This window comes from Aplidium turbinatum, chromosome 11 (assembly GCF_918807975.1).
Source record: "Aplidium turbinatum chromosome 11, kaAplTurb1.1, whole genome shotgun sequence".
Taxonomy (NCBI): Eukaryota; Metazoa; Chordata; class Ascidiacea; order Aplousobranchia; family Polyclinidae; genus Aplidium; species Aplidium turbinatum.
In genome coordinates, this window is record NC_137482.1 from 21377240 (window position 1) to 21401693 (window position 24454).

Sequence of the window (24454 nt, forward strand, 5' to 3'; positions counted from 1 at the left end):
GGTCACTACAACACATTTTACTGTAAAGCAGTACTGATTGTGTTCTTGATTAAAATGAGGATACGTTTGATAAACAATTTTAACTCCTCAAAAATATGATGATTTGGCTTTTATCTGGTCAAAGTAGACAGGTTGTAGATGCAATTTCTCTCTAGTATGTGGTCTGATTTCGTTTTGCTGCATAATCAGTTCTGCAAACTCTCTGTGTATGCAGTTCAATTACATTAGCCAACAAAATCCGTCATGTTTACATTGATTTAACGTCTGCAGACGTTGAATCAATGTAAACATGACGGATTTTGTTGTCTGGAATTATACAATCTAGAAATCCGCCGGTCGGAAAGTAGTACTTATGTATCTTTGAAACATGGGGTGTTTGTACCTTTTTTGTTCAATCCAAGAGCGATAATGTCATTGTGGCTTTGTGTTTTTGTCCAATTATTTAATTATTTATGATAATGTGGAAGTTAAAAGAAATGTGAGGTTTACGAGTTTATTTCACCTTCGTTAACAGCGTAAGTACTTTGCAAAACAAGACTTTCGGGAAGTTTTACTGTAGCTGTCTTTGGATTTTACAACGGAAAGAGAGTTCACATCTTTCAAGGGTTGAAAATACGTACAAAACCTTAAGAATATCCAAGGACGGTAAATCGTCCATTGTGAGTCGGATAGTCTATCTCAGGCAGAATTTTTTTTTTATCTCCGCTAAGTAAGCTACATTACCCAGCTGAAGAAATTCAACCTTTTTACATCACGCATTGCAAAGGGTGCAGACGTTGAATGAATGTAAAAAGAACGAATTTGGTTGGCTGGGTGCGTCACAGTGAACAAGGGAACGAGATCTCCCGCGGAGTGTCTTTAGCTGGAAGTTTGTCTGGATTGGCGCAGTGGGCAGTTGGCTTAAAAACAATCATCTTTTTGTTGTAAGTATCAAGCATTACGTTACCTCACTCTTGTTAGACTCTTTGTTACGGCTTTTAATGACGTGTAGTAATTAGGTCAGCAATAGTTAGGAAAAGAAAACGTTAGAAACACAGTAATAATTCCGTGAAGAAATCGATTTTGCAAAGATTTCTGCTGGTTCAATTTCTTTAGCTTAACCGTTAATTCTTTTAGATGGCCACGAATAAAATAAGTTGTGTTAAAACAAAGCGTTAGTTAACACCTTAGAGTATCAAAAATGGGAAAAACCAACTGAAAAAGGTTAGAAATTTATCTTATTGAAATACTATTGTGTGTGTTAGCCTGGTCAAATGTTTTAAGGTTCAGACCAAAGAAAAAAAGCTATTGATTTATCACCTTAGAGTATTATCATACAAAGTGTGACTAGTATGACTAATATGACTATGAAAAACATGTGGTGTTTGATTTACTGAAAAATTATTTCCATTATAATTATTTCCAAAATTATTTCCATTTGTCATTGCACATGGCTAGGGAACTGTGTTCCGAGAGCCAGTGTAATTCGATATTGCCACAACTAACTCGCAGCATCAGGCTTAAACAGATCGTTAGAATCTACACTGTGAAGTTTACTGAAAAAGCCGTACATTTTTCTACAAAGCATACGACTAGGTTTTTATCCGTATCTTAATGCATCTTGTTTCATTTAGGTTATTGTAGGTTTTGTAAACTGGTGGAATGCGAACGTTGATCTTGGTTCGTATTCTTTTGTAACGACAAACCTGGCTGTTCATCTATCCTCGCCATTCACTTTATCAAAATCATCAACTATCGACACCAAACCTTCTGAGGAAACCGGAGAAAGCGTTTGCGTAAAGACAGAAGCAGCGGAATCCAATCATCCTACACTTACTTTTCCAACTGTTGAGGTTTGCAACTTTGAAGATTTGGAAAGCCTAAAGACAGCTGTGACCCTGGACAGCAGTGCGTGCGTCACCGGATTCCTCCCGGGTAGCCAGGCCTCCATTGTGGATAACTCTGCCCGAAAACGCAAGGCCAGCCCACTATTTTCAGGTGTTGTTGAAAACGGCGATCAGGGCCAATTGGTGGATAACAGCGTAGTGGATTCTGCGACTGCCAGTAAGTTGGCACGTGTGGTTGGTAATACAACTTTGGCTAATCAGACTTTAGCTCTACCTTTCAGTGGCCAGTTGGGCATCAGTCGTCAGGTGAACACAGTTCCCGCCGCAAATCATTTACAACCAGCAGCTACGGCAGGTCTCGGAGGGTTAGTTGTTGCTCGTCTACCTCCCGCTCCTCAGCAAGCTGTAGCATCCGCAGGAGGAGCAGCTCTGATCTCTCCCACAGTTAATTCATTACTTCGACCTTCACCGTCCATTGGACCTCAAGTGCTACCTTCTCAACAAGCAGCCAGCCTGCTTGCTGTCCAACAACAACTTCAACAACCTTCCCAGCAGCCCCAACAGGCCTATCTCCTAGCAAACGGTGCGGTGTCGTCTGGCAGTATCCAGACAACCATTTCTCAGCTCACTGTGCCAGCTGCAGCCACGGCAGCACACACTCTTATCAACAGCGCCGGAAAGCCCACCAGCATGTCTATGCAGCAAAAAGACACAACGTACACCAAGATTTTTGTTGGTGGTCTGCCATATCATACCACGGATGCTTCTTTGAGAGACTACTTTGCATCGTTTGGTGATATAGAGGAAGCTGTTGTAATCACTGATCGTCAAACGGGAAAATCAAGAGGATATGGCTTCGTAAGTACTTTGGCTATATTCGATTTTTTTAGTTCCAGAAAATGTTTGTCATAAGTGACGTAGGTTTTAGCTTTTTTAAATCAACTATGAAGAGTATAAATGTAGTCTGCTGCAATAAGATGATGTATTAACAGTTTCAATACAGTATATTTGCAATTTTTGTGATATGCTACTGCTTCAGGCGCGTAGTCTACTGTGAAAACTATGACAATAATGTCTCAGCTTTTCTGAAATTTTTTGCCTGTAAAATGTTTCCCTAAACAAAAAAAGAATATTTGTGGATGCAGCAATTTCATCAAAAATCAGTGTAGGCTCACTGAAGCATAGTTTTGTAAAATACTTTTCCAACAAGTTAGCAAGTTTGAAAAATGTAGTATATGTATTCTGTACAGTAATTGTTCTGCGTGAAAGCAGAGCCAAGGTCAAAGCAAAGTAGTGAAGCAGTGACAACCAAATGTGCGATCCCATTTCAGAAATAAGTTTCTATGCAACCCCTTCGTAGGCAGTTTATGATGTCAACTACCCACTGTAGGCCCAGTGTTAATTTGTTCGCGGACCCTAAAATTATGATTTATGACCCCGTTTGGGGTCGAGACCCATAATTTGAGAAATCCTGGTTTAAGTAATGCCCGTTGTAAAATATATAACATTTAAATCACAGTTCAGTTGCTGAGCTCAGTTTGATTTTATTTCTTACCATCAAAACAAAAATGATACTTGTCATTATAGAGAGCGGCTTTTTGTTTTAGCTCAAGTCTCGTACACAATAGCCGTCACTCATTACATTGATTGCTTAACCATAGATCATTAACAGGCCTAGCAGATCTACCAACGTTTCTCAGCACTTCGGTACATAAACACTGTCGCGAAATTACTGATTAACCTAACTAAACAAACTACCCTCCGTTGTTTTGTGAACTAGTCCAATCATTTGGAAGTTCTTTGAATCACATTTTCCAGTTTGTTCGCAATTATTCACCTTGTGAAATAAAGTTTATCAACTATAATATGCTTGTTTAGTCATGTCGAATAGCCATTAACACAATTATAAGTCCACAGCTGCAGTGAGTTCTCATTATCTTCTGTTGATTTGTCGTTGATGTAAAATAAACGGCTCGTGCTGCTGTGTGCTACATACAAAACCGCAGTACTTTACTTATGAGCAAGAGCTTTTTTCCTTGTGTTCTTGTAGGTTGACATTTACTTATTTCTTGCAATTTTCACTCGATTTCACTTTTGCTAACCACGTCTGTCATTCTCCACCCTAGCCTACATTCCAATTGGTATGCTCCAATGAAAACCAACAAATTGCAAGTATTTCGTTATAGACTTGCTGACGGAGATTAATTTAAAGATCTTGTGACATTATAGGTCACAATGTCCGACAAGGCCGCGGCAGAGAGAGCTTGTAAAGACCCCAATCCTGTGATTGATGGCAGAAAAGCTAACGTGAACTTAGCCTACATTGGAGCAAAGCCTAGAGTCGTTCAAGCCACAGGTAACTAGTAAATAAATTCATTTTTGGTTCGTGCTGAGTCTAATATCTTCTTTGTCGTGTGGGCCTCAGGAACCGAAGGTCTATCCTATCACCACCCCACATTCACGATGTTTCGGGACTACACTGGAAGGCTACTAGAGAGCAGCCATCAGTCTTTGGTTTCATCATTCAAGACTCGCAGACCTTCCACTCTGTTAAGTGGCTTAAAGATGGTACAGTCATTGATGATGTGGTCTGCGGTCTGTTTCTTGGCACCACATTCACAGGAAGGGACCGTTGCCCATTGGTGCATGGTTGAGCGGAGAAGTCCGACGCCCGAATTTAGTATCTGTGTGGGACTTGTAGTAATAGTTTCGGTTTAGATTGTTTTCACCCAATTCATGAGCTTGTGTTGTCTTATTGCGTAAAAAGTTGCTATGATGACTTAGGTCAGAGGTGACGAACCTTTTTGCGGTCGCGGGCCACTTTGTCAATTACACATGAGTTATCGGGCCACACAACTTTTTAATCTTAACCTACTATGGAATCTTTTAGAAGCGACTCAAGATATTATTCATGAAAAGTAACAAACGGCAGATGAAAGTAATAAAACCCACACAGTTGAAACTATCTTACGCAGAATCGAAACATACAACAGTAAAAATAAAAACAAATCAACTTGAGCAAAAAGAATAGAGCAACAGTACTTGCACTGAAGACAGTTTAATTTTCTAAGTTTAATTTTCCACTTTAAGCGTTTGCTTTCATATGAGTATGATTTCTTCTTTTTTTGGCTTTATCCTTTTTGCTCAAGTTGACTAAATGTTTCTACCATTATGTTTCGAAACAACAAATCAGTTAATGAAATTTCTTTTTCAAACAACAAACAGAAGCCCATCCGAATCATACAGCTAAAGCTATCTAATGCAGAATTGAAGCATAAAATATTAAAAAATAACATTGAAGCATTGAATTTTTTTGCTTAGTGGGATTTTTGGAAAGTTTTTTGCTTGACTGAGCGTTCAATATTAGGTCGAACAGACGATGTGGCAACTCTCAACTGCACACCAAGATTTTCATCTGTCAGCCTCGACCTGTAGCAAAGGAAAGGTGTAGGCAGGGGCGCCGGAACGATTTTTGACTGGGGGGGCAAGATTGCGAAAAAAGGGCACTTTTGTTTACTAAAAGGCCAATTTTTTTCAAGTTTTAAGATAAAATATAGCGATAATGCTAATCTATCAGCTCACTATGTATTGAGTAATGATAGCCTACAAGAGTCCGGTATACAAAGAAGGGCATCATGCTATGTTACAATGATGTAACCTACTGTCAAGCCTTAAAGCAGCCTGCGGCCATGGCCGCTAAGTAGTGCTTGAATGACCGCCGGTGCTACCTCCTCAATCGGCCAAGTTTGGCCGCCGGTCTCTTCTAGCCAATTATTTAATTTCGCAATAGAATGATCGTGGATTAACTGTCGAAAATATGTAGTATCAAAGAATGACGCAAAATTAGGTCAGCGCGTCATAATTGTCGTTTTTGTGTCGATTCGATGTTGTCGGACATTGAATCGTTGTTAGTAATGTCCTTTACATCATTGAAATACTTATTTTATTACCTTGCCGTCATCGTCCACATGTCGATTGTCGAACCTTGTTTTTCGTTGCTAAAAAGAATTCTAGGGGAGTGACGAACTTCTTTAAAATCAGCCACATTGGAGACACTCGTGCGAGTGTCGTTAGATGGTCCCGCAGTAGGCTACTGGATTACAATCCCGATAAAACAGTTATTGCGTGGTGCAACGATTCTATTGCAGGACGTCGCCCAGGCCCAGACTTCAACAACGCTAAGTGATCATTTCAGCATTGTTGCAAGTTTAATTCTATTTACTTGTGCTATCGTTATTTTTATTTTGTATTTTGGCCTCCAAGTATGCAGATTTGGCCGCCGAAAAGGAGCTTCCGGTAGGCCACGATGGCTGCCGAAAAAGAAAAGAGTTTTAAGGCCTGTAGCCTACTGTGTTGCAAAATTTTGTGACGTAAATATTATTTTGAGGCAAAAATGAAAGATTATAATTAGGCTAAAATAAGTGAAAGATTATAATAGCAGAAATTGTTATACTGTATTGCAAAATGTGCAGTAGCTTACATTACTTTAAAAGGGCACCATTGCCCCCCCTGCCCCTCTATCTGCAGAAAAATTGAGGGCAGGGGGGGCATCCGCCCCCCCTGCCCCCCCGCTTCCGGCGCCCCTGGGTGTAGGCTACCAGTGAAGGCATAAAACAGCTTTGAGATGTCTTTTGTCTTTAAAATGCATGAGCGATTGTCAAATTGTTTTGAAGGCCGCACAAAATTCTTTGACGGGCCGCATGCGGCCCGCGGGTCGCAGGTTCGTCACCTCTGGCTTAGGTCATGATGTTTTTGTAAAGTTGCAAAGATTTCCACTCGACCTTCCCTGTCTTATCGTCAGTTATGAAATCCTATTTGGATCAACATCTTACATAAAGTTACAAGAAAGCAATATGTTTTTGGTAAACCTAAAATTTACTTCAAAATCTTCGACCAAGCGCAACTGGACGCTATCAAGTGAAATTAATGTTAGGTCGGCTGTCAGTTTGCGATACGACGATATTGCTTTTTTGATTTTAGTTTCAAGGGAAATTAATCTGTCGAAGACATCAAAGTACAAAAACCTTAAGGCTCCGTGCACAATTAGCTGACTATCCCAGACAGCAAAATCCGTCATCTTTACATTGATTTAAAATCTGCAGACATTGAATCAATGGAATATGACGGATTTTGTTGGCTTGACAAGCGATGTAATCAAAGCAACTTTTTTTTAACTAATCAAGGAAGTTAAGTTTTGGCGTGACGATTGGTTCTACTGTAATTTACTGGGACAGAAATAAAAAACAAAACACGCGTTGTTCGATATTTGTGTTGTCTTAACCAATTTTACAACTTGGGAAAAATATTTAAGATAATATTTATCCTTTACCGAAAAAGCATCATGATTGTCGTCATAGGGTAAAACTCATTCACCCACTACGCTACTAAATGGAAAGCTATTCTTGGAGTGAAGGCCCGTCCTGAGAGTAGATTCATATTTAGCTAGTCAAGTTAGATGTTTAACAATTGGTCGGAAATGGACAATTGAGAACAGAATTAAACAACTTGAAATCAAAAGTAGTTCCGCTATCTTAGCTTCCAACTACTCGTTTTCTGCAAATTTTCATGATTGCGTGGTACGTAAGGTACATATGAAAACAATAGGACACGTGCAGATTTTGAGTTAAATTCCGTCAATGACAGTTTCGTTAATCTGGCAACTCTACTTTTGTGATAGCTTGAAGTTTGGTCTTGGCTGCTTGCATTCGTCCCAGAACAGCTGTCATTAGTTTAATTATCACGCTGCTGCTGCAATCTTTATCTTAACGTCTCAAGGGAGATGTGTTATAAACTTTATTTGGCTTATTGCTCTACTCGCATGCAATGATTGCGTTTCCATTTTACTTTTAATGCATCACGCCAACGTCGACCTTGGCCGAGCTTCTCACCAAAGAGGTCAATAATTTCCGAGATTCCCGAGAAACGTTTTTTTTTAATCCTCATAGCACAAGCCGACAGATATTTTCCAAAATATAGAATCTTTGCAGACAGCAAAATCCGTCATTTTTGACGTCTGCAGACGTCGAATCAATGCAAAAATGGCGGATTTTGCTGTCTGGGATGCTGTTAGATTAAACCTCTTGCTGCAGAAACAAAGAACGCACTTTTTGTCAAGGAGTAAGTTCTGAGATATTGAGACATGAAGTAGATTAATTTACATGCTGGTATCAAGATCATGTACAGGAACGGGTCTTGTTTGAGAGTGTTTGAAGCAAAAAGCCATTACTGAAAGCAGCGTGGTAATAAAGTGCGTTGAATTACTGCATTATATAAATTAATTTGTTAAGGCTGAACAACTTTGACGTGTTTCCTAGTTTATTGTTTGTTGTGAAACACTGCGGATATTTTTCTTTGGCTCAATCCGTTAAGTTTCCAGTAAATTAAACGAGCTGAAACAAAGCCGAGTTTAAAATGCGAACAAACGAACTTTGTTTAACGAAAATTTAATTGGTTCTCATTGACTTCTCGGTTTGATGTTTTTCCTGTATAGTCTTTATCACACGGCACCTGAATTTTTTTTATACTTTCTTGAAAGCTTTATTTCCAAGGGAGCAATTGCTTTTATGTTTCCTTGCTAAGCTTAGCAACCACAAGCGTCCTGGTTGCTTGGTCTGGGTGATCAGCAACCTAGCAGCAGTAAAATAAACGTACTGTGTATGAATTACAAATTGTAATTTAAGTTCACGATGTGTGGTAACGTTGAAACGACGCAATTAGCGTAAACAAAAGTCTTTTGCAGATTAAGGTTCTATTTAGTTCCCAAGTGACAGTAGTAAGCGTTCCCAAATGTCTTTTACATGCGCTGATCTAAGACTTCCCTTTGGGTGTTGTCTCACAGTGCAGGCCTTCGGCTTGTAGTGGGGGCGTGACCTGAAGAAGTTGAGATTGGACCGAAAATATGAAAGTTTCGCTGAGATTGCAGTTTTGAAAACTTTGTTCAAAGCCTGTTTCTTGGTTGAAAGAAATGTACAACTTGTAATAGTTCAGACGTGGAAGGCATTCCTGATTCAACATCGGAAACGTTTTCAAATCAACGGAACCTAATGGCGTGTTTTATTCAAACTGATTTTGTCTGCTAATTGTTCTGGAAAAAATGTGGTTTTGTTTTGTTTACGAACGGTCTAGAGGTCATCAAGCTGACAGGCATCTTTATTTCAAAAGATCTATTGTCAACATTTTCTCTACGCCAAACTGCATTCTTGATCCGTGTAAGCTTGAAAGAACAAAATGCTTTCACAATCATGTACCAGGGCCACAGAATTCGACCAGCATTGTCTTAAATGGGTCTTCTGCCACATGCGGCTGTAACGCGATCTGCAACAGTTGAAAACAAAAGTTTTGTCAAAAACTGTATAGTCCATTTTCTTGTCATCTGATCTTCTCTCAAACTAGTCACAAGCTATAGTGAAAGTCTATTGATCATTGACAAATCGGCTTCAAAAGGCGGCGCAAAAAAGCCTTTTGTTTTTTGAAATGGGAAAAAAATCGTCTTAATTCTGTAGAAATCTTAACGTGGTAGACAAAAGATTTGGCAGTGCATGGCTTGTACTTGAAAACTGGAACTCTGTTTCACATCGGCAACCTGTGGTTTTCTAGCGACCTTTTGTGGATTAGGTTACCCAGCAGACAAACGTTTCTTACATTATTTCAACATCCCCAGACGTTAAAATAATGAAGTAAAGACGTTCATCATCAATCTTGTCTACGTTCGCCTTTGTTTGTCATTAGATTGCCGTTTACGAAAAGAACTTTTGTTTTGCCTTACCAATTTCCTTTTGTGTTGCCTTGTGTGGAACGAGCGCTGAAATAGCTTAATTTTCAATTTCTAGAATCACATGCTAAAATCTTCGGCCTAATTTTTTTTACCAAAATTAGCAATTACCAACAGTCTAGTTTTGATTTTATCCGATTAGGTAGACCGGTGTTTTTTCTAAAAGTATTTTATGAACAGAAAAAGTCTCCATTGATGAATTAATCAGTGAGCACTTTCTGATAACTCCCATGTAGATAACTAATGATTAAAAGGTTATAAAACCCAGATGAAATCTGCCCACAACTACAACAAACTAAATCAAGATCGCATTAAACCAAAGTTTTATTTCCAGGTTGCGTTAAACGAACTTCTGATCGACATAACTTTAATGAAACAGTCAGTCCAATAACGTAGTTATAAAAAAATCAGGCGGGCAAAAGCAAACTGTTGAGGGGACACGTCATTCAACAAGAATTAGAATGGTATTAAAAAGTTAAAATAGTATCAAAATGTTTTTAGGCGTACAAAGTAAAATTACCCCCCCCCCCCCCAAGCCCCCAGTAGCTACGTCTCTAAAATAGTTTACTGTAAAGGCCAAAACCAAGCGTTACCGGGACAATCATTGTTAGTTCTGTTTCAATCGTTCCAGCTGTGAAATAATTTACATCTAACTAAACCGTTCTAACCTGTATTCTGTTTTCGCAAGGTTGAACGTCTATTTGCTGAAGTGTGGAGGATAGTTAAAATTGTACATATCTTGATCTAACAAACTTGTAGCAGTAGCCTACATTTCATAATTAAAGTACTTTCAAACAAGCATGTTGTTCATTTGTTTAATCGTCTAACTAATTATTCTCTCACGTTTCAGTTGCCGGACTACGACAGCTTCCCCAAGGTTACATATCTGCCAACCAATTTGCCGGGTAAGACATTTAATTGTTTGTAGCCAGGAGGGCCGTAGTCAAGGAGAACAAAAGGGACAATTGTCTCCCAGAAGTATTTGCAATAAACACTTAACCCTTTGTTGCAGCAAAGCTGCAAAATCTGCAAAGTTTTACTATTAATTTAGGTTAAAAGTACTCTCAGAACACACAATTTTAAGGTATTTTTTCAAAATATTAGAGACAGGGCCGTGTTAACCCCCCCCCCCTATCTCCCAACCGGGGGACCCACGGCTAATTAGGGGCCCACTCATTTTAGTCTGTTTAATGTTGACTGTTTAACAAATAAAATATCAGCTACAGAAGCTCGATATTCAATGGCTTAATTTATGCAAGGCCGTATTTACTGCTTTTCTAACCCTTGACTGAAGGCTTATCTTTGTCTAGACGTCCACTCATTTAGTTCGTGCAACGTTTTTCGGTTTGTAATTTCACATGTACCGGTAACATGTTATATGTTCTTTTTTCCGTTTTGTAAAATTTTCTTACTCTCTTCGTTTGCTTAACCACATTTCCTTCACCTGAGCGATGTTGAGCATGCATAGGTTAAAAAAAAAAGGTAAAGGGGAGTCCCATACTTGATTTAAGTGTCGGGTATGAGAAGATAAGGTTCTCATTGTACTAAGCCTTCGGCACTAAGGAGAGTAGGGTGGCCAGTTCCTTTCTCTCGGCCGCCTTTACTTTAGCAACTACGCCCACCCAATTTATTACACCCTGGGTAGAGGTGAGCGGTGTTTTCTGCATAGGTTATTCTGCATTCTGCATTTCATGCATAGGTTACTTGGAGATTAAGAGAGTGAAAAGTTTTTTGTGTCCCAAAAAAACAACAATGATGCAATATTCTGAAGTAAACACTGCTCACTGAAATAGCCTAGCTAATTAACAATTAAATTAATAAATTCCAGTCTTAATCGAGATAGGTTATGAAGTGAAAATGCTATCGGCGAAGGTAGGAGATAAATTTTCGAAGTTCTAGCCTGCTGAAAGGCTACACTACTTCCAAGAAACAATTTATTAAAGTCCTTGTGTGGTCGTAAACGAATTTTTCTAACTTATATTTTAAACCAAAACTTAACCCAATCCAAATTTATTTTGATGAATTTGATGACATACAAAGTGTGCATCTTGAATCTTGATAGAGAAAAACATTGTTGCTCATAAAATTGCCTAAAAGTGACCAAAACAAAATTACATTTGTCAAAATTGTCTGGGGGCAAGCCCTTCACACCCCTTTTCAGTTTTACTTTTTCAGACATAAGTTTTGCATTGTTTATGAAAGTTATAAACTTTGCTTTGATAAAAACTCTTGTCATTCCCCAACTTTTCTTTAGATTCGCTACTGCATTGGCGGCGTAGCATATCAACTTTTTTGTTCTAGAAAATCTTAAGAGTTGTTTACTCTTTGCTAAAGTGGTGAAAGTAATTTTTCTTTTGATTAAAAGAGTTTGCGGCCTTAAACGCTTAAGTCCTATTTTTAAGAGCGATCACTAAACACAGGGACATGCATAGGTTACTAGTGAATTTCGGGAGCCCAATATGGTGCTCATGTCATACGGCCCTGGAGAAAGACTCCCCAGACTCTTCTGTGGGTACTCCGCCTTAGCTGACTCGTTGCCGGGTTCACTTTCATGTACAAAGATACTTACTTCCTCCTCAAAAGTTTGTGCTGGCTACGCCTCTGTATAACATTAACTTGCCGAAATTTTATTTCTGAAGAAAATGAGATAATCTTCTTCTTCTTTCGTTTGAGACCAGATCAAATCAAATTTCAGGGCAGGTGATGGAGAGCCAGGTGAGTGTAGCTTCGTCCAGCGTTGCTATACCATGCGTTCCATTTGGTGCCTTATAGATCGGACATTCGAGAACGACATAGTCAGCAGTTTGTTCCTCCGCGCCGCATTCGCAGGCCGGTGAGGGAGCCAAACCCCACTTGTGCATGTTGGAATGGAAGCGACCGACTCCGGTTCGGATTCTGTTGAGCTTGACCCAAGTCGGCCGAGGCAGGTCCATACCAGGGGGGCGCGCCACCGGGTGAGGTATAAAACGATGTAGTTTCGTGTCAGTGGCACACCACGCTGCATTCCAATTGTCTTCCATGAATATGATCAAATGTGATGGTAAAATTGGAAAAACTTCTCAAACAGGAAAATAGTTAAAACTTCATACAAGTATTTTACTCACTGTTTCTGTTGGAATGAAAAGAGGCACCAGTTGGAAGCTTTCGCTGATAAACCAAAACAACTTTCTAAGTTATTTCTGTTCCGAAAGGATTCTTTTCTTTATCAAATCACACGATTTTTTCACACTTCGTCAGCTAGTTCAATGGGTATAGACAGCCGGTAAACCATTATACATAACCATAGAATTATCAAGAAAGAAATTTTAATTTTTTGTTTTCGCAACGCATACTTTTTTATCCTTACAGTTCATACTTCTCTTGTGTAATGGTTTACCTTTTTTCGAAACCCACACTTCTTTTCAGCTCAAGCCTCGCTTTCTTAATTCTATGGTCATGTTTAATGGTTTACTTGTCGTAGTTGTCATCGTTTTCGTGTGAGCCACTGGGGCCGAGGGTCTATCCTTTTACCACCCCAGATTCACGGTGTTCCTTGACTAAGCCTGGAAGGCTACTAGAGAGCAGCCAGTCTTTTGTTTCATTATCCAAGACACGCAAACTTTTCTCTCCGTTACGTGGCTTGAAGATGGTGCCACCGTTAATGATGTGGTCTGGGGCCTGTTCCTTGGCACCATATTCACAAATACAGAAAGAAGCCATTTCCCATTGGTGCATGGTTGAGCGGAAAAGCCCGACGCCCGTACGGAGACGGTTGAGACGCACCCACGCCTGTCGTTGCAGTACGAGGCCGATGGGGCGGGTGCAGTGGCGTAGCCAGAATTTGTTTTTTTTGGGGGGGGGGCAAATATTTGATGAATCGAAGAGAACGACAAAGTGTTTGATTTAAAACATCGCCACCTGATGTGCAGTGGCGTATCCTGGTGGGTTGAGCAACGGAAGCAATAAAAGTGTTGGAGGGATAGAGCGTGCCGAAGGCACGCGTATTCTAGGGGGGTCCGGGGGCATGCTCCCACAGAAAATTTTTGCAAAATTGCCCTAAAATAATGGATTATAGCGCTTTCTGGAAACACTTTTAGGGTAATATTTGTATGACATTTATTAACAGATAAACAGCTATAACTTATTAAAGGTAGCTCTTGCACACAAACGGGCAAAAACTGTGGCTAAAATCAAAGAACACCAAAAACTCAGCTACTCAAAAACTACAAGAAAACCCAACAGAGTAAGCGATTCTGAAATTGCTTCCACAGATTAATTAAAAGAAGCGTAAATCGAGTAAATTTTGCGCGATTTACGATTTGCAAAATTTATTGGTGTCTTTCTGTGTGTCTAAAACAAGTCCTGGGGGGCGTTACTAGCCAGATGTCTTGGAAAACGATATAAATTTCTACAAATTTTATTATATTTTCAACAAAGGGTTCAACTTCGGAATGCAAACTTTGAAAATTTGGGGGGAGCCATGGCCCCTTTCGCCTCCCCCCCCCCTGGCTACGCTTATGGGCGGGTGTCGGCATATGGAGTCTGGTAGTGTTTGACTTCTAGTGAGAGTTTCATTTATGGTCCACCCAATTAGCCGCAAAGATGTTTTGTCCATGAGCTTCGTTGATCAGAAGTTAAGCGGCTGGCACGACTTGTCTTAGTCATGGATTTTTTTAAGTTAAAAGAATAACTCCACAAAAATCCAGCGCCCTTATGTGGTGGAGCATATATAAAAAGTATTTGACATTGCCTATTGCCTTGCTCGATAAAGCGTGTTCACCCTTTAATTCATCACGTTTGGTGTGTTATGATGTGTTTCGGTTGCTTCAAAGTAGATTCTGTTTGTTTTACATCATATTAACGTTGAGCTCTGTTGAATGTGTAAAAATGACAGCATCCATTATCGCTTCATCAAGGCTTATAAATTTGCAGCTGTTTTGAAGTTTTCTGCTGGTGACGTAAAAAATTAGTGTGCTTTGCTGTGTTGGTCGCAACCCATGGACCTGTCCATCGAAGAGCAAACGTTGTTTCTAAATATCATAATATTAATAGGCAACGTCTTAAATTGTTCAGGTAGTTTACAATACTACTCCACGTGCACTAAAAGAAAATTGGTATGGTGTGTGTTGCGACATAAGTCCATAATTTTCATGGTCACGATTTGAGTACTACTCGGACAGCAAAATCCGGCATTTTTTCATTGATTCAACGTCCGCAGATGTTGAGGCATTGCACAGTCGGTGTGGAGGCGATTGGTGACCTCGTCTGTACGATGCTCAAAAGACGTCGACTCTGTAACTACCGAAAGCAGGCGATGTCGACAAAGCACTTAATAACTTAATGACATTCAAGATTGGCTTCCTTGCCTTTACCCCTTTCAGTCTAATTAGATTCCAAATCTTTGTGCATTGGGCATAACCCAAGATACAAGAGATAATTGCAAAATATACTTTAGGGCTAAGTGTTTTCTCTGCTTACATTCCATAATTATTTCTTAAAGTTGCGAATTGCGATACAGTCAAAAGGAAAAATACTGCAAATGCTTTAGAAAAAACGTCTAGTGGCTTATTATTTGACTCGGTGTTTTGTAACTCACGGACTTTGTGGACAAAGTAATCGAGTAAGAGTAACCAGCCGTCGATTAGCTATTGCTTGCTTTCAGGAGCTCCGCAACATGCATTTTTGAAGGCTTTTTGAAAGTATATTTTACAATACAAAATTCTATCCTGATTCGCTAAACTCTGCATTTAGAGACGTTGAGTTCGTGTTAGTCAGTTCATGCGGCACTGTGGATGCGGAAGTTGTTGATGCGCTTGCAGCTCATAAAAAATCGATTACAAGCATATGTACCATCCCTATGAACTTCGTACTTCGGGTTTGTAGCGTCGGTCCAGTCTGAATGATCATTCTATTCTCTTGGGACGTCTTGTGTGTGCTATCAACAGCGTATGTAAAGTCACACACACTTTATATTTGACACAAGCTGGACTGAATCCTTCACTAACATTTCTTGTGCTTTCTCGAATCTGTGAAACCTGAGTTTTAATGGGAATTTAGTGAGTTAATTTTCAATAATTTGAAAGCAGTAACAGATCTATTTATTCTCATGCACCCGTTCAAACAAAAAATAAAAAATACTAATTTTTTACTGCTTTTGAAACATTTTCTCGCTGTCTTTTGATCAATCACATTTTATTAATTTAACCGGCTGCATTGAGCATGCGTGTTAGCAGTGCATTCAATTAAGAGATAAGATTTTTTTATGTGTCCCAATAGCTCAGAAAAGAATCCATATTCTAAAAGAAACATATTTCTCAGTCCACTGTAGCTAACAATCCAATTAACCCATTCCTGTACTAGTAGAGGTTTGAAATAAAATGTACTTAGTATGCTGTGGAATAAAGTGCGCAAGGATTTTTAAAATTTTAATGTATAACTACTGTATACTATAAACAGCACTAGTCCAGGCTACAAAAGCATGGTACAAGGCTTCCTTAACAAATCTTTTTTTAAATCTTGATTATAAAAAAAAAACAATATCGAAATTTGAGATGTTTATTCTTCAGATATCAACCTTCACTCCTTCAGCCTTTAGGTTTATTTTCTTTTAGAATTTATGTTTTGCTGGAACTCCAGTTTCCATCTAATTTTTCTACAACACGCGCTACTGCTTTAAAGTAAACTTTACAAAAAGATTTATTTAATAAAATTGAAATGCTGAAAGCTATTGAAAGATGACTTAAATTATTATCTACTTAAGTTCAAAACAGCATTTTAAAGAAGCCATTTTCAATTAAAATAGTGTTTCCTTTATCTTAGACATATGGGACATCGCTTTAATTCTAGTTTTTATTCTGAACATGCGTCAATTTTATGAGCTGATGTTAACTCACATATTTTTGCAGTTTGCAACAAGTTTAGATGTGAAACTGACAAAAAACATCCAAGCTTTGAGCTTCAGTGTTTTGCTTCCACTTAAAACACCAGTTGCATTGCAAGAAATTGCATGAATAAATAAACGAAAAGTGATTTCATCTGAATAATACTGAAATGTCATCACAACCACTATCTGATAGCAATCTGGTAATGCCAGGTAATCCAACCACCATATTAAAAACCATTTTTACAACGTTCAAGGTCATCAAACAGCCCACTATTCGCAATATTCAGTTGGCCATATCCCAAACCAGTGACGTAAAACTTGCTCCATTTTTTTCTTACAAAATGCTGATTTGAGTTTTCCCACTGTCTGTTTTTGTGTTTTTAGAGTTGATTTTTATGTTATGTGGTTGTGGATGTTGGTGTTCTAGTGATTGGTCGAGATTGCAGCTACTTTGCTTTATGTGTTTCACTTTCAATGCAAACTGTTGGTTTGAACATCATAAATATCACCATTTTTATATCTATTGGCTTGCTCCGTGCAGGTATACAAAGGGACGATGGTCATACAGTGTAGCATAAAGGTAAGCTAGGTTTGGGGTTTCTTGCTGCTGTTTTGTGTGCAACTGTTGTGCCGTTTTCCAGTCTCAAAATTGTTTGGAACAAATTTTTGTGACCAACGCAATCGGTGTTTGCAACACATTTCTCCAGTGATTTTAGCACACGCTTGATGATTTACAAATTAAGGCTGACATTCAATCAACACATGCTTTGTGTACATGATTTCAACTTGTATCGACAAAGACTGTAATTTTCCCAAATGTTTGCTTTTAAAATAGATTTAAGGGCTACGTACTTATATCGATCGGCCGAAACTGTTAAATGTGTTCTTACTGCAGGACTACTATGTTACTTTGAGGTTAATTGATACAAACGGAGACTTATTCTATTTCTGCAAGATCGCAAAATTTCTTGGTTGGCTGTTTTCACTTGTCTAGTGCGATTGCGAACCTTTATTCTAGGGGTCTCAGTTTTGCAAAAATGTCCAGTAATCACAGGTGAGCACTAGCATGTGACCATTAACGCGCATATCTTAAATTTTGTCTCCTACCAATTTGTTAACAAACCAGATTCTTAAACAAGAGTGCAGCCTGCGATGTCTCTTGGTTATAGGCTAGTCTACACTTTCGTTAGTTTCGTTAGCCAGAGACTAATCTAGTTTATTTCTCACAAATTTCAATCTAATTGCTTTGTTTGATTGTTGGTTGTCGATTTGTATTGGCCTCTTAAATTAGACACCTTTTCATCCACTAGATTAGTTAATTACTCTTATTCATTAAAAACAACGTTTCCATCATAAAATTTGCATGTTATTGTCGGAAGCAAAAACTGGTTTTGTAACCATTCAAGTTGAAATTAAAGAGTCTGTTTTAAAAAGCCACCGCTTAACAAAACAACGTTACTGTCTACTACAAGCTTCTCGGTGGATGCAGCATGTGTGCCGGATTTATGTTTTCCGCAAAATCTTCATTCTAAGTAAAATGAAATAGAATTAGTATAATTAGGCAAAATTTGTCATTTTCCCATGAGCCTCTGGGACCGAGGATCTATCTTTTTACCACCCCGGATTCATCACAGTATTTCCGGACGACATTGGAAGGCTAGGCTACTAGAGAGAGCTGCCAGTTTAGGGTTTTATCATCCATGACGTGCAGACCTTCCACTCCGTTAGGTGGCTTGAAGATGGTACAGTTGTTAATGATGTGGTCTGTGGTCTGCGGTCCGGTCCTCAGGAGGAAGAGATCATTCCCCATTTGTGCATGGTTGAGCAGAAATGCCGGACGCCCGTGCGAAGATGGCCGGGGCCCACTCACGCTTCTCTCTACAATGTCAGGCCAGCCGGACGGGTGTCGGCGTCGGGGATGAACGAACTTACTTCATGTTTTGTAGTTTGTCAGCTTTGTTGAGCAGTAGTTGAGAAGATGGCATGAATCGGTGTCTTGATTTTAGTCTTTAGGAGGTAGGCTACTGTGTTAAGGAAGCAGAAACCTTGAAGTGAAGAAGGTGATTTGGCTCCAACGCCTGTTAATATTGGTGAAGCAACATCTTCGTAGTTGTAGTCTACTGCGGTGAGGGGGCAAGCTGCCCAGGACCAGCAGGGGCAAGATTTGTCCACACGATTAATGTTTTTCTTTCTTTTTTTTTGATAATGCGTTGAACGATTTAGCTTTGATATGCGTGGTTGTGGAAAAGTACTTTGGGGTGATGTGTATTTGTGAGCTGCTAAACATTTTTGGCATGTTCAGGGCAATGTTATGTTGGTTTTGTTTGATCTTTGTTCTGTGGTTAGAGTTTTATTGTATTTTGGCATAGACGATTGGGTCTTTATCACACTTTGGGCTCATTTGAAAAAGTTTATCAATCTTTTGCTGATTTCAGTCATTATAATTGACTGTTTGTTGTCATTGTTAAATCATTCATTAGGCTATGGCTTTAAATCAGTAGCCTAAAGTGTGCGCCATATTAAGAAAAGCAGCAATTAAGCTAAATAAAAACAGCTGTTGCTGTTACCTATTTCAAAGAAAGATAATGACATTACCGTTACCTTTCTTGTAACACTTGTGACTAATTATCGCATTTTTATTGCAGTACTCTGCCTGCTGTTTACGCTCAATATCCAGCTCAATCAGCAGCAGCTTTCGTTTCACATAATGGGGTCTTGATACCAACTCAAGCTGCCCAACACGCTTCACCAATCATTGACTATGGTGGAAGTGTATATGCTGCACAAATCCCTGGAGCGTACGCTACTGACGTAGCAGCAGCAGCTGGAACTGGTAAGTCAATGTAGTGCTGAGTTTACATGATAGATTGATCTAAGAGTTAGCCTACTTCCTTTAGCATTCGATCTTCAGAGCTCTTCTAAGTGTAGTCTATTCCTCTGTGAATGAAAATATTTTCAAGATAGTACCAAATTTCTGTTTTCAGTACAGCAGTCTTCAATCAGATATTTATCCTGTTTTTCAATAGAACTCCGAAACTTTAAACAACAAAAATGGCTGAAAAATTTTGTGATTTTTAAATTGGTGAAGAACCTTTTAAAGAAAGCAATGTGTATCCTGCAGGATCGTGTTAACCATTCTCTCCCCCCAGCTCGATGTTCAATAGCTTAAAACTTAAATCATGAAAGGCCGTAATTACTGCTTCCCAACCCCTCAGCTAGGGCCCACACATCTAGTTCATGCCGAATTTTTAGGCTGCTCAAGGTGGTGCTCAGCTCACACTGTTCTAGTTTTATGGCTGCCAAGGAAGACAAATAAAGAAGTTTTGCGCCAAATGAATCGAATCTGATGTCTTTTTAATATTATCAAAATTAGACAATATCAATTTCTCGATCACGCTATAAGAAAACAAACAGTTGAAAATTTCCGTTGGAAAGCGGGCTCCTGGCAAACCAGACAAACTCATTTAAAACAATTTGTGACACGGCGAAATCAGTATCCATAGTTAATATAAAAAGGAATACCAGGACTCGGCCTAAATATTTACTTGAGCTCGTCTATACCTGGTTCAGGCAAGGCTATTGAAAAGTCTTCAATTAATTTAATTTATAGAAGAACAAGCTCTCTTTAATAACGCTATGTTCAACTGCTAGTTTGTTGAGAACATTTGCAAGACTTACCAGCTATGCTTTATTTAACTTCGAGAGTTGGATGTATGCAAAGAATGGAATACGTTCAATTACAGTACAGTAATTTAGTGATGTTTCTAAATTGGTAAGAATAACATTTTGACAGCTATTGTGTGTTGTGTAGGTAGATGTGTACATTCTTTTTGTAAGGTACATAACTACTTAGCGCTGCACGGCGTTATCTAGTTGAGCATTTACGGTCTTTGGACAAAAAGTAACGTTGTTTTTTAATCCACAGCTTCTTACGCAAATGCTTATGCGGCAGGAACTCTGCACCCATCAGCTTCGCCTCTAAATGTGAACCCTGGTACCGCACAAATTTTAGCCGCCGCTCCAACGCAAGGAGGTATTCCAGTCTCTGCCGCTTATCCTAGCTTAGCCGGATACCATGCCGCCACCGCCGCTACTCCGTCGGCAAACATTGCTGCAGCGTATGCAGCGGCTGCCGCCGCAGCGAATCCGTTGAACCAGCCACCTTCTCTTGCTGGCACAGCTGCGCCTATGACATACACCCAGTTGGCCACCCAACTACAACAACCGGCCGAGCATTATTGAACTTTCGGTTGTCACCAAAAAGACATTACATTTACTTAAGTCGTGCTATTTAATCATAAAGTTGTCAACTGTGACACAACCCAACTGACAATGGTTTTTTTTCTGTTGATACTATTAACTTTTGCTAAAGACTTGCCTCATGCACCTTGCAGATGTTAAAATTTGCAAGTGCATCTCAAATTTCTTTATTCTAAAAAAGTGTAAGAGTGGCATTATCACAAGGTCCAGATTTCAAACTCTTGTGGATGAGTTTTAGGAATTGAGCCTACGCCTGTTTATTTATACAATAAATGTCAATTGATTGTATGGGAACTTGTGTATTTATTTAACATAACTAATGACATTTTATTTGTCAGTAAAATAGTGGATGGTGTCGAAATATTTCGAAAAAGTTTGTGATAGCGACGTTTCAAAAGCCTAGTCTAGACGATAGTAGGCCTACTTTCTATAAGCGGAAAAAAACAACTCCTTCTGCCGCTTCCTATTCTTTGCATCCAAATGCAACAGGCTACAAAACTGTCTTTCGATCTTTATATTACAGCGGCATGTAGAGATATTTCTTGTTTCTAGTGTGATTATTCAAAACTCAAACCTTGCTCAAGCTGAATGCCTGATTAGTGATAGCCTTCACGATATCATGTTTATAGGGATGTTACTATACGCAGTAATCTCCGCTTTTTGGTCACACTAAAAAGGTCACTTCTCAATTCAATATTTTTTTGTATATCTTACTGCAAGCTTCTTTATTTGCTTTAAAAACTAATCTGACTTTATAACTCATAAAAATTACAATATGTTGTAAATTAGAAAAGCGTGTAACCCTTCCAGTGTGGCAGATATGTCAAGAGCGGAGGTAGTTTCGCATCTTGATCTAAAATCCCTGTATGTTTATTGTTTAGCCTGCAGAGCTTGCTGTTACTAAAGTAGACGACGTGGACTACTTAAATGACTGGTCTATCTGCTGAAAAATGTTTAAGCTACAGCAGGCTACTTTGTTTTATCGTCTTCTCTGTAGCGGACGTTGATTGTCGCGTAAGTTTTGATCCTAACAAACGTACATATGTCACCCTGTGCGCGCACCAGTGGTGTTGACGGAGGGTCCAGGGGGTACTTTTGGACTCGGCTCCGGCATAATTTTAGGGGCCCGTAACCCTTTCCAAAGGGATGGAGAGTTTGAACAAACCACTGCGTAATGCGCATTCTTTAAATATAGTGCGTTTCTTTTTAAAACTGTCTTTGTTTGGGCCCGAAGTTCTCATTAGTACCGGGCCCAAATTTCCCCTCAAACGGCCCTGGCACGCACAAAAAACAATAGTGTAGCTTTGACATTAGAAGGTTAAGTCAATGTTAATTTTTTCGCTTTTGTTTCCTTGTTTAATGTTTCTGAAGTAGGCCAGTTAAAGGCTTATAAATTTTTGAACAAGCTTTTTGTTTAATGTTACTATGACGAAACTGTACTTCAATGTCTCAGTGTGGGTGCCAGAAAAACAAATTTGTATATTTTTGTGTTGATTCACTTTATTAAATTAATCGATGCAAAAATATGAAGTTTGCTTCTATGGAAATTTTTTGTACTATGCATACGACAAAAACCTTGTTTATTTATAGTAGCCTATAGTAGGCCAGGACTAAAAGCCTACCGTACGTCTGGACTGAAAACTTTTCCATTTTCAAAAATTCTTCATTTAAAACGTTTTTTTTTTTCAAGTGTCGTCGGAAATATCGTTGCATTTTTGCTCTAGGGTGTCAAGTTTAAGTACCGGTAAGGACTTGATTTACTTTATAAATATTAAGTTAAAGACGTGGCATTATTGTGATGAAATGCAACTTTTGTACGTTTCGTTGATAACTTTATGTTCGCCAATAAAATAGCCTTCAAGACAATCAGGTTTTATTTTAAGATATCACTCGGATGTAGTCCATGTGCAACGACTGATTGGAGATGGGGATTTGTTAGAAGCATCCTATTGACAAAATAGACTTTTGTAATATTACTGTAGAAGTGTAGATACCTGTTGCTTTACACTAAATGTGGCATTTTTCAACCAGCCTGGCCTACAGTCTGGCATTGCCATACCGGACCCAAATTTTGAGGGCAAAACAAAGAATTTCCCAATGTGCATAATTTTATTGAAATTACTCGAATAGGTATATCGACTGAGCTTAAAGTGCCTCTGACAGGTAAATAAATTCGCTAAATTTACCTAAGATACCAAAAAGATGACACTAACAAACTTCCCTGACCAACAAATCGTAAAAAATATCAACAGGCTACTAAGTTACACGCTTGCAAACTTTCGTTGACATCGGCGAATCTGGCACTCATTCAATTGCGAAAATAAAAACGGCAACACCGCTGTGACGTCACAGTAAGCGGGAAGGATACATTCTTTCTCTGTGATGACTTGGTAAAGTATGGTACGGCTACTGCAAAACGTGAATGTGTGGGGCTCTGTTGGTCTAAAGCATGTGCAAATTAAGAATTACCGAAATGAAAAAGCGAACTTATTATTACTATCAGGTTTCGATCAAATAGGTTGAGTTTACTTTTATCAAACAGCATCTCAATTCAATTGAAATTGCAGTTTCATAGGGCTACAATTTTCATACTTTTTTATTTGTCCTAATCTGGCTATAGCCATTTGCAGTGTAACAACAGTATCTCACAAACAGTACCTATAATTTATGATTGAGGCAATGCGTACAAATTGCTGTTTATGTGACATTGTCAGTGACAAAGACCGTGTGCTTTCTTTCCCACAAAACAAGGTAGGCTACTGAGAAGAAAATGGTCAAAGTTTTCTTCAAGTGTTCGAAAGTGGGATGGGCCATACAAAACTAGTCGTATATGTTCACTTCACTGAAAAAGATTTTGTTAATACCACTCAAGTAAAAATGCATACAGGCATGTGTTGGAGTGTATACTACAAGGTGATGCTCTCGGAAGCAACAATCGGATTGTGATGCCGTCATGCATTGTTTGGAGAATCAGAAACAATTTTCCAGATCCAGATGGCCGTTACACAGGATTTCAATGGCCAACTGAAGGCACATTATGAGAGAGAGAAAACTTTTATTTATTTTTGAATAGTGATGATGAATTAAATATGAATGATGATTCGTACGATTTTTTCATTTTTCACTTCAAGTATATTTTAGGTTTTGTAGGAACGTATCCAGTACAGTTTTATTAAACTGCAAAAAACAATAAATCTTCGAAAAAAGCAACCGCTTGTACCAACTCCGACCAAACTGTGATCCACCAATTACATCTAAGAAGCGTTGGTTTCATCCGTTGCTAACGACGTCCACTTAGGATGACGTAATACCACCAAAGTCGTCCCAGAGCAGTGAAATATGGAGTTTCGCCTGTGGTGGCGCTGCGGAGCATTCGTTTTATTAAATTACGCCCTAACCAGTCGAGCTACGAGGTTAAGATTAAAAAGTTTGCTAAGTGTAATTCTGCGCTAGGAAATGCTTTAAAAAGTTACTATACTTGGATCCAACCTGTCAGGGGCACTTTAAGAAAATGACTGTTTGTAGCCCATGCAGTGACAGACTTTTGTTCTGTAGAAAGCCTCCGTTCAGATGCAGAAAAATATTTCCTTTCATCTTGAAGTATTTTTAGGTTGCTTTCCAAAAACGTAAATACTAGAGCTGAATAATGTCTTTTTATACGTATTTAAAGAAAACGTATTATTATTATTATGGCTAAAATAAATAAATGTTCTTGCCTTATAAAAAAGTAAATAT

General features: G+C 38.8%; 1 protein-coding gene across 1 annotated transcript; it reads left to right on the plus strand.

Moving 5' to 3' along the window:
* The first annotated feature begins 1618 nt into the window (after positions 1 to 1618).
* LOC145779587 (RNA-binding protein 24-like) lies at positions 1619 to 22579 on the plus strand. Its single transcript, XM_082591213.1, has 5 exons — positions 1619 to 2684; positions 4056 to 4182; positions 10448 to 10502; positions 19105 to 19292; positions 20385 to 22579. The coding sequence occupies exons 1-5, from the start codon at positions 2517 to 2519 to the stop codon at positions 20699 to 20701; spliced, it is 855 nt and encodes a 284-aa protein (XP_082447339.1). The 5' UTR covers positions 1619 to 2516; the 3' UTR covers positions 20702 to 22579.
* Positions 22580 to 24454: the final 1875 nt, after the last annotated feature.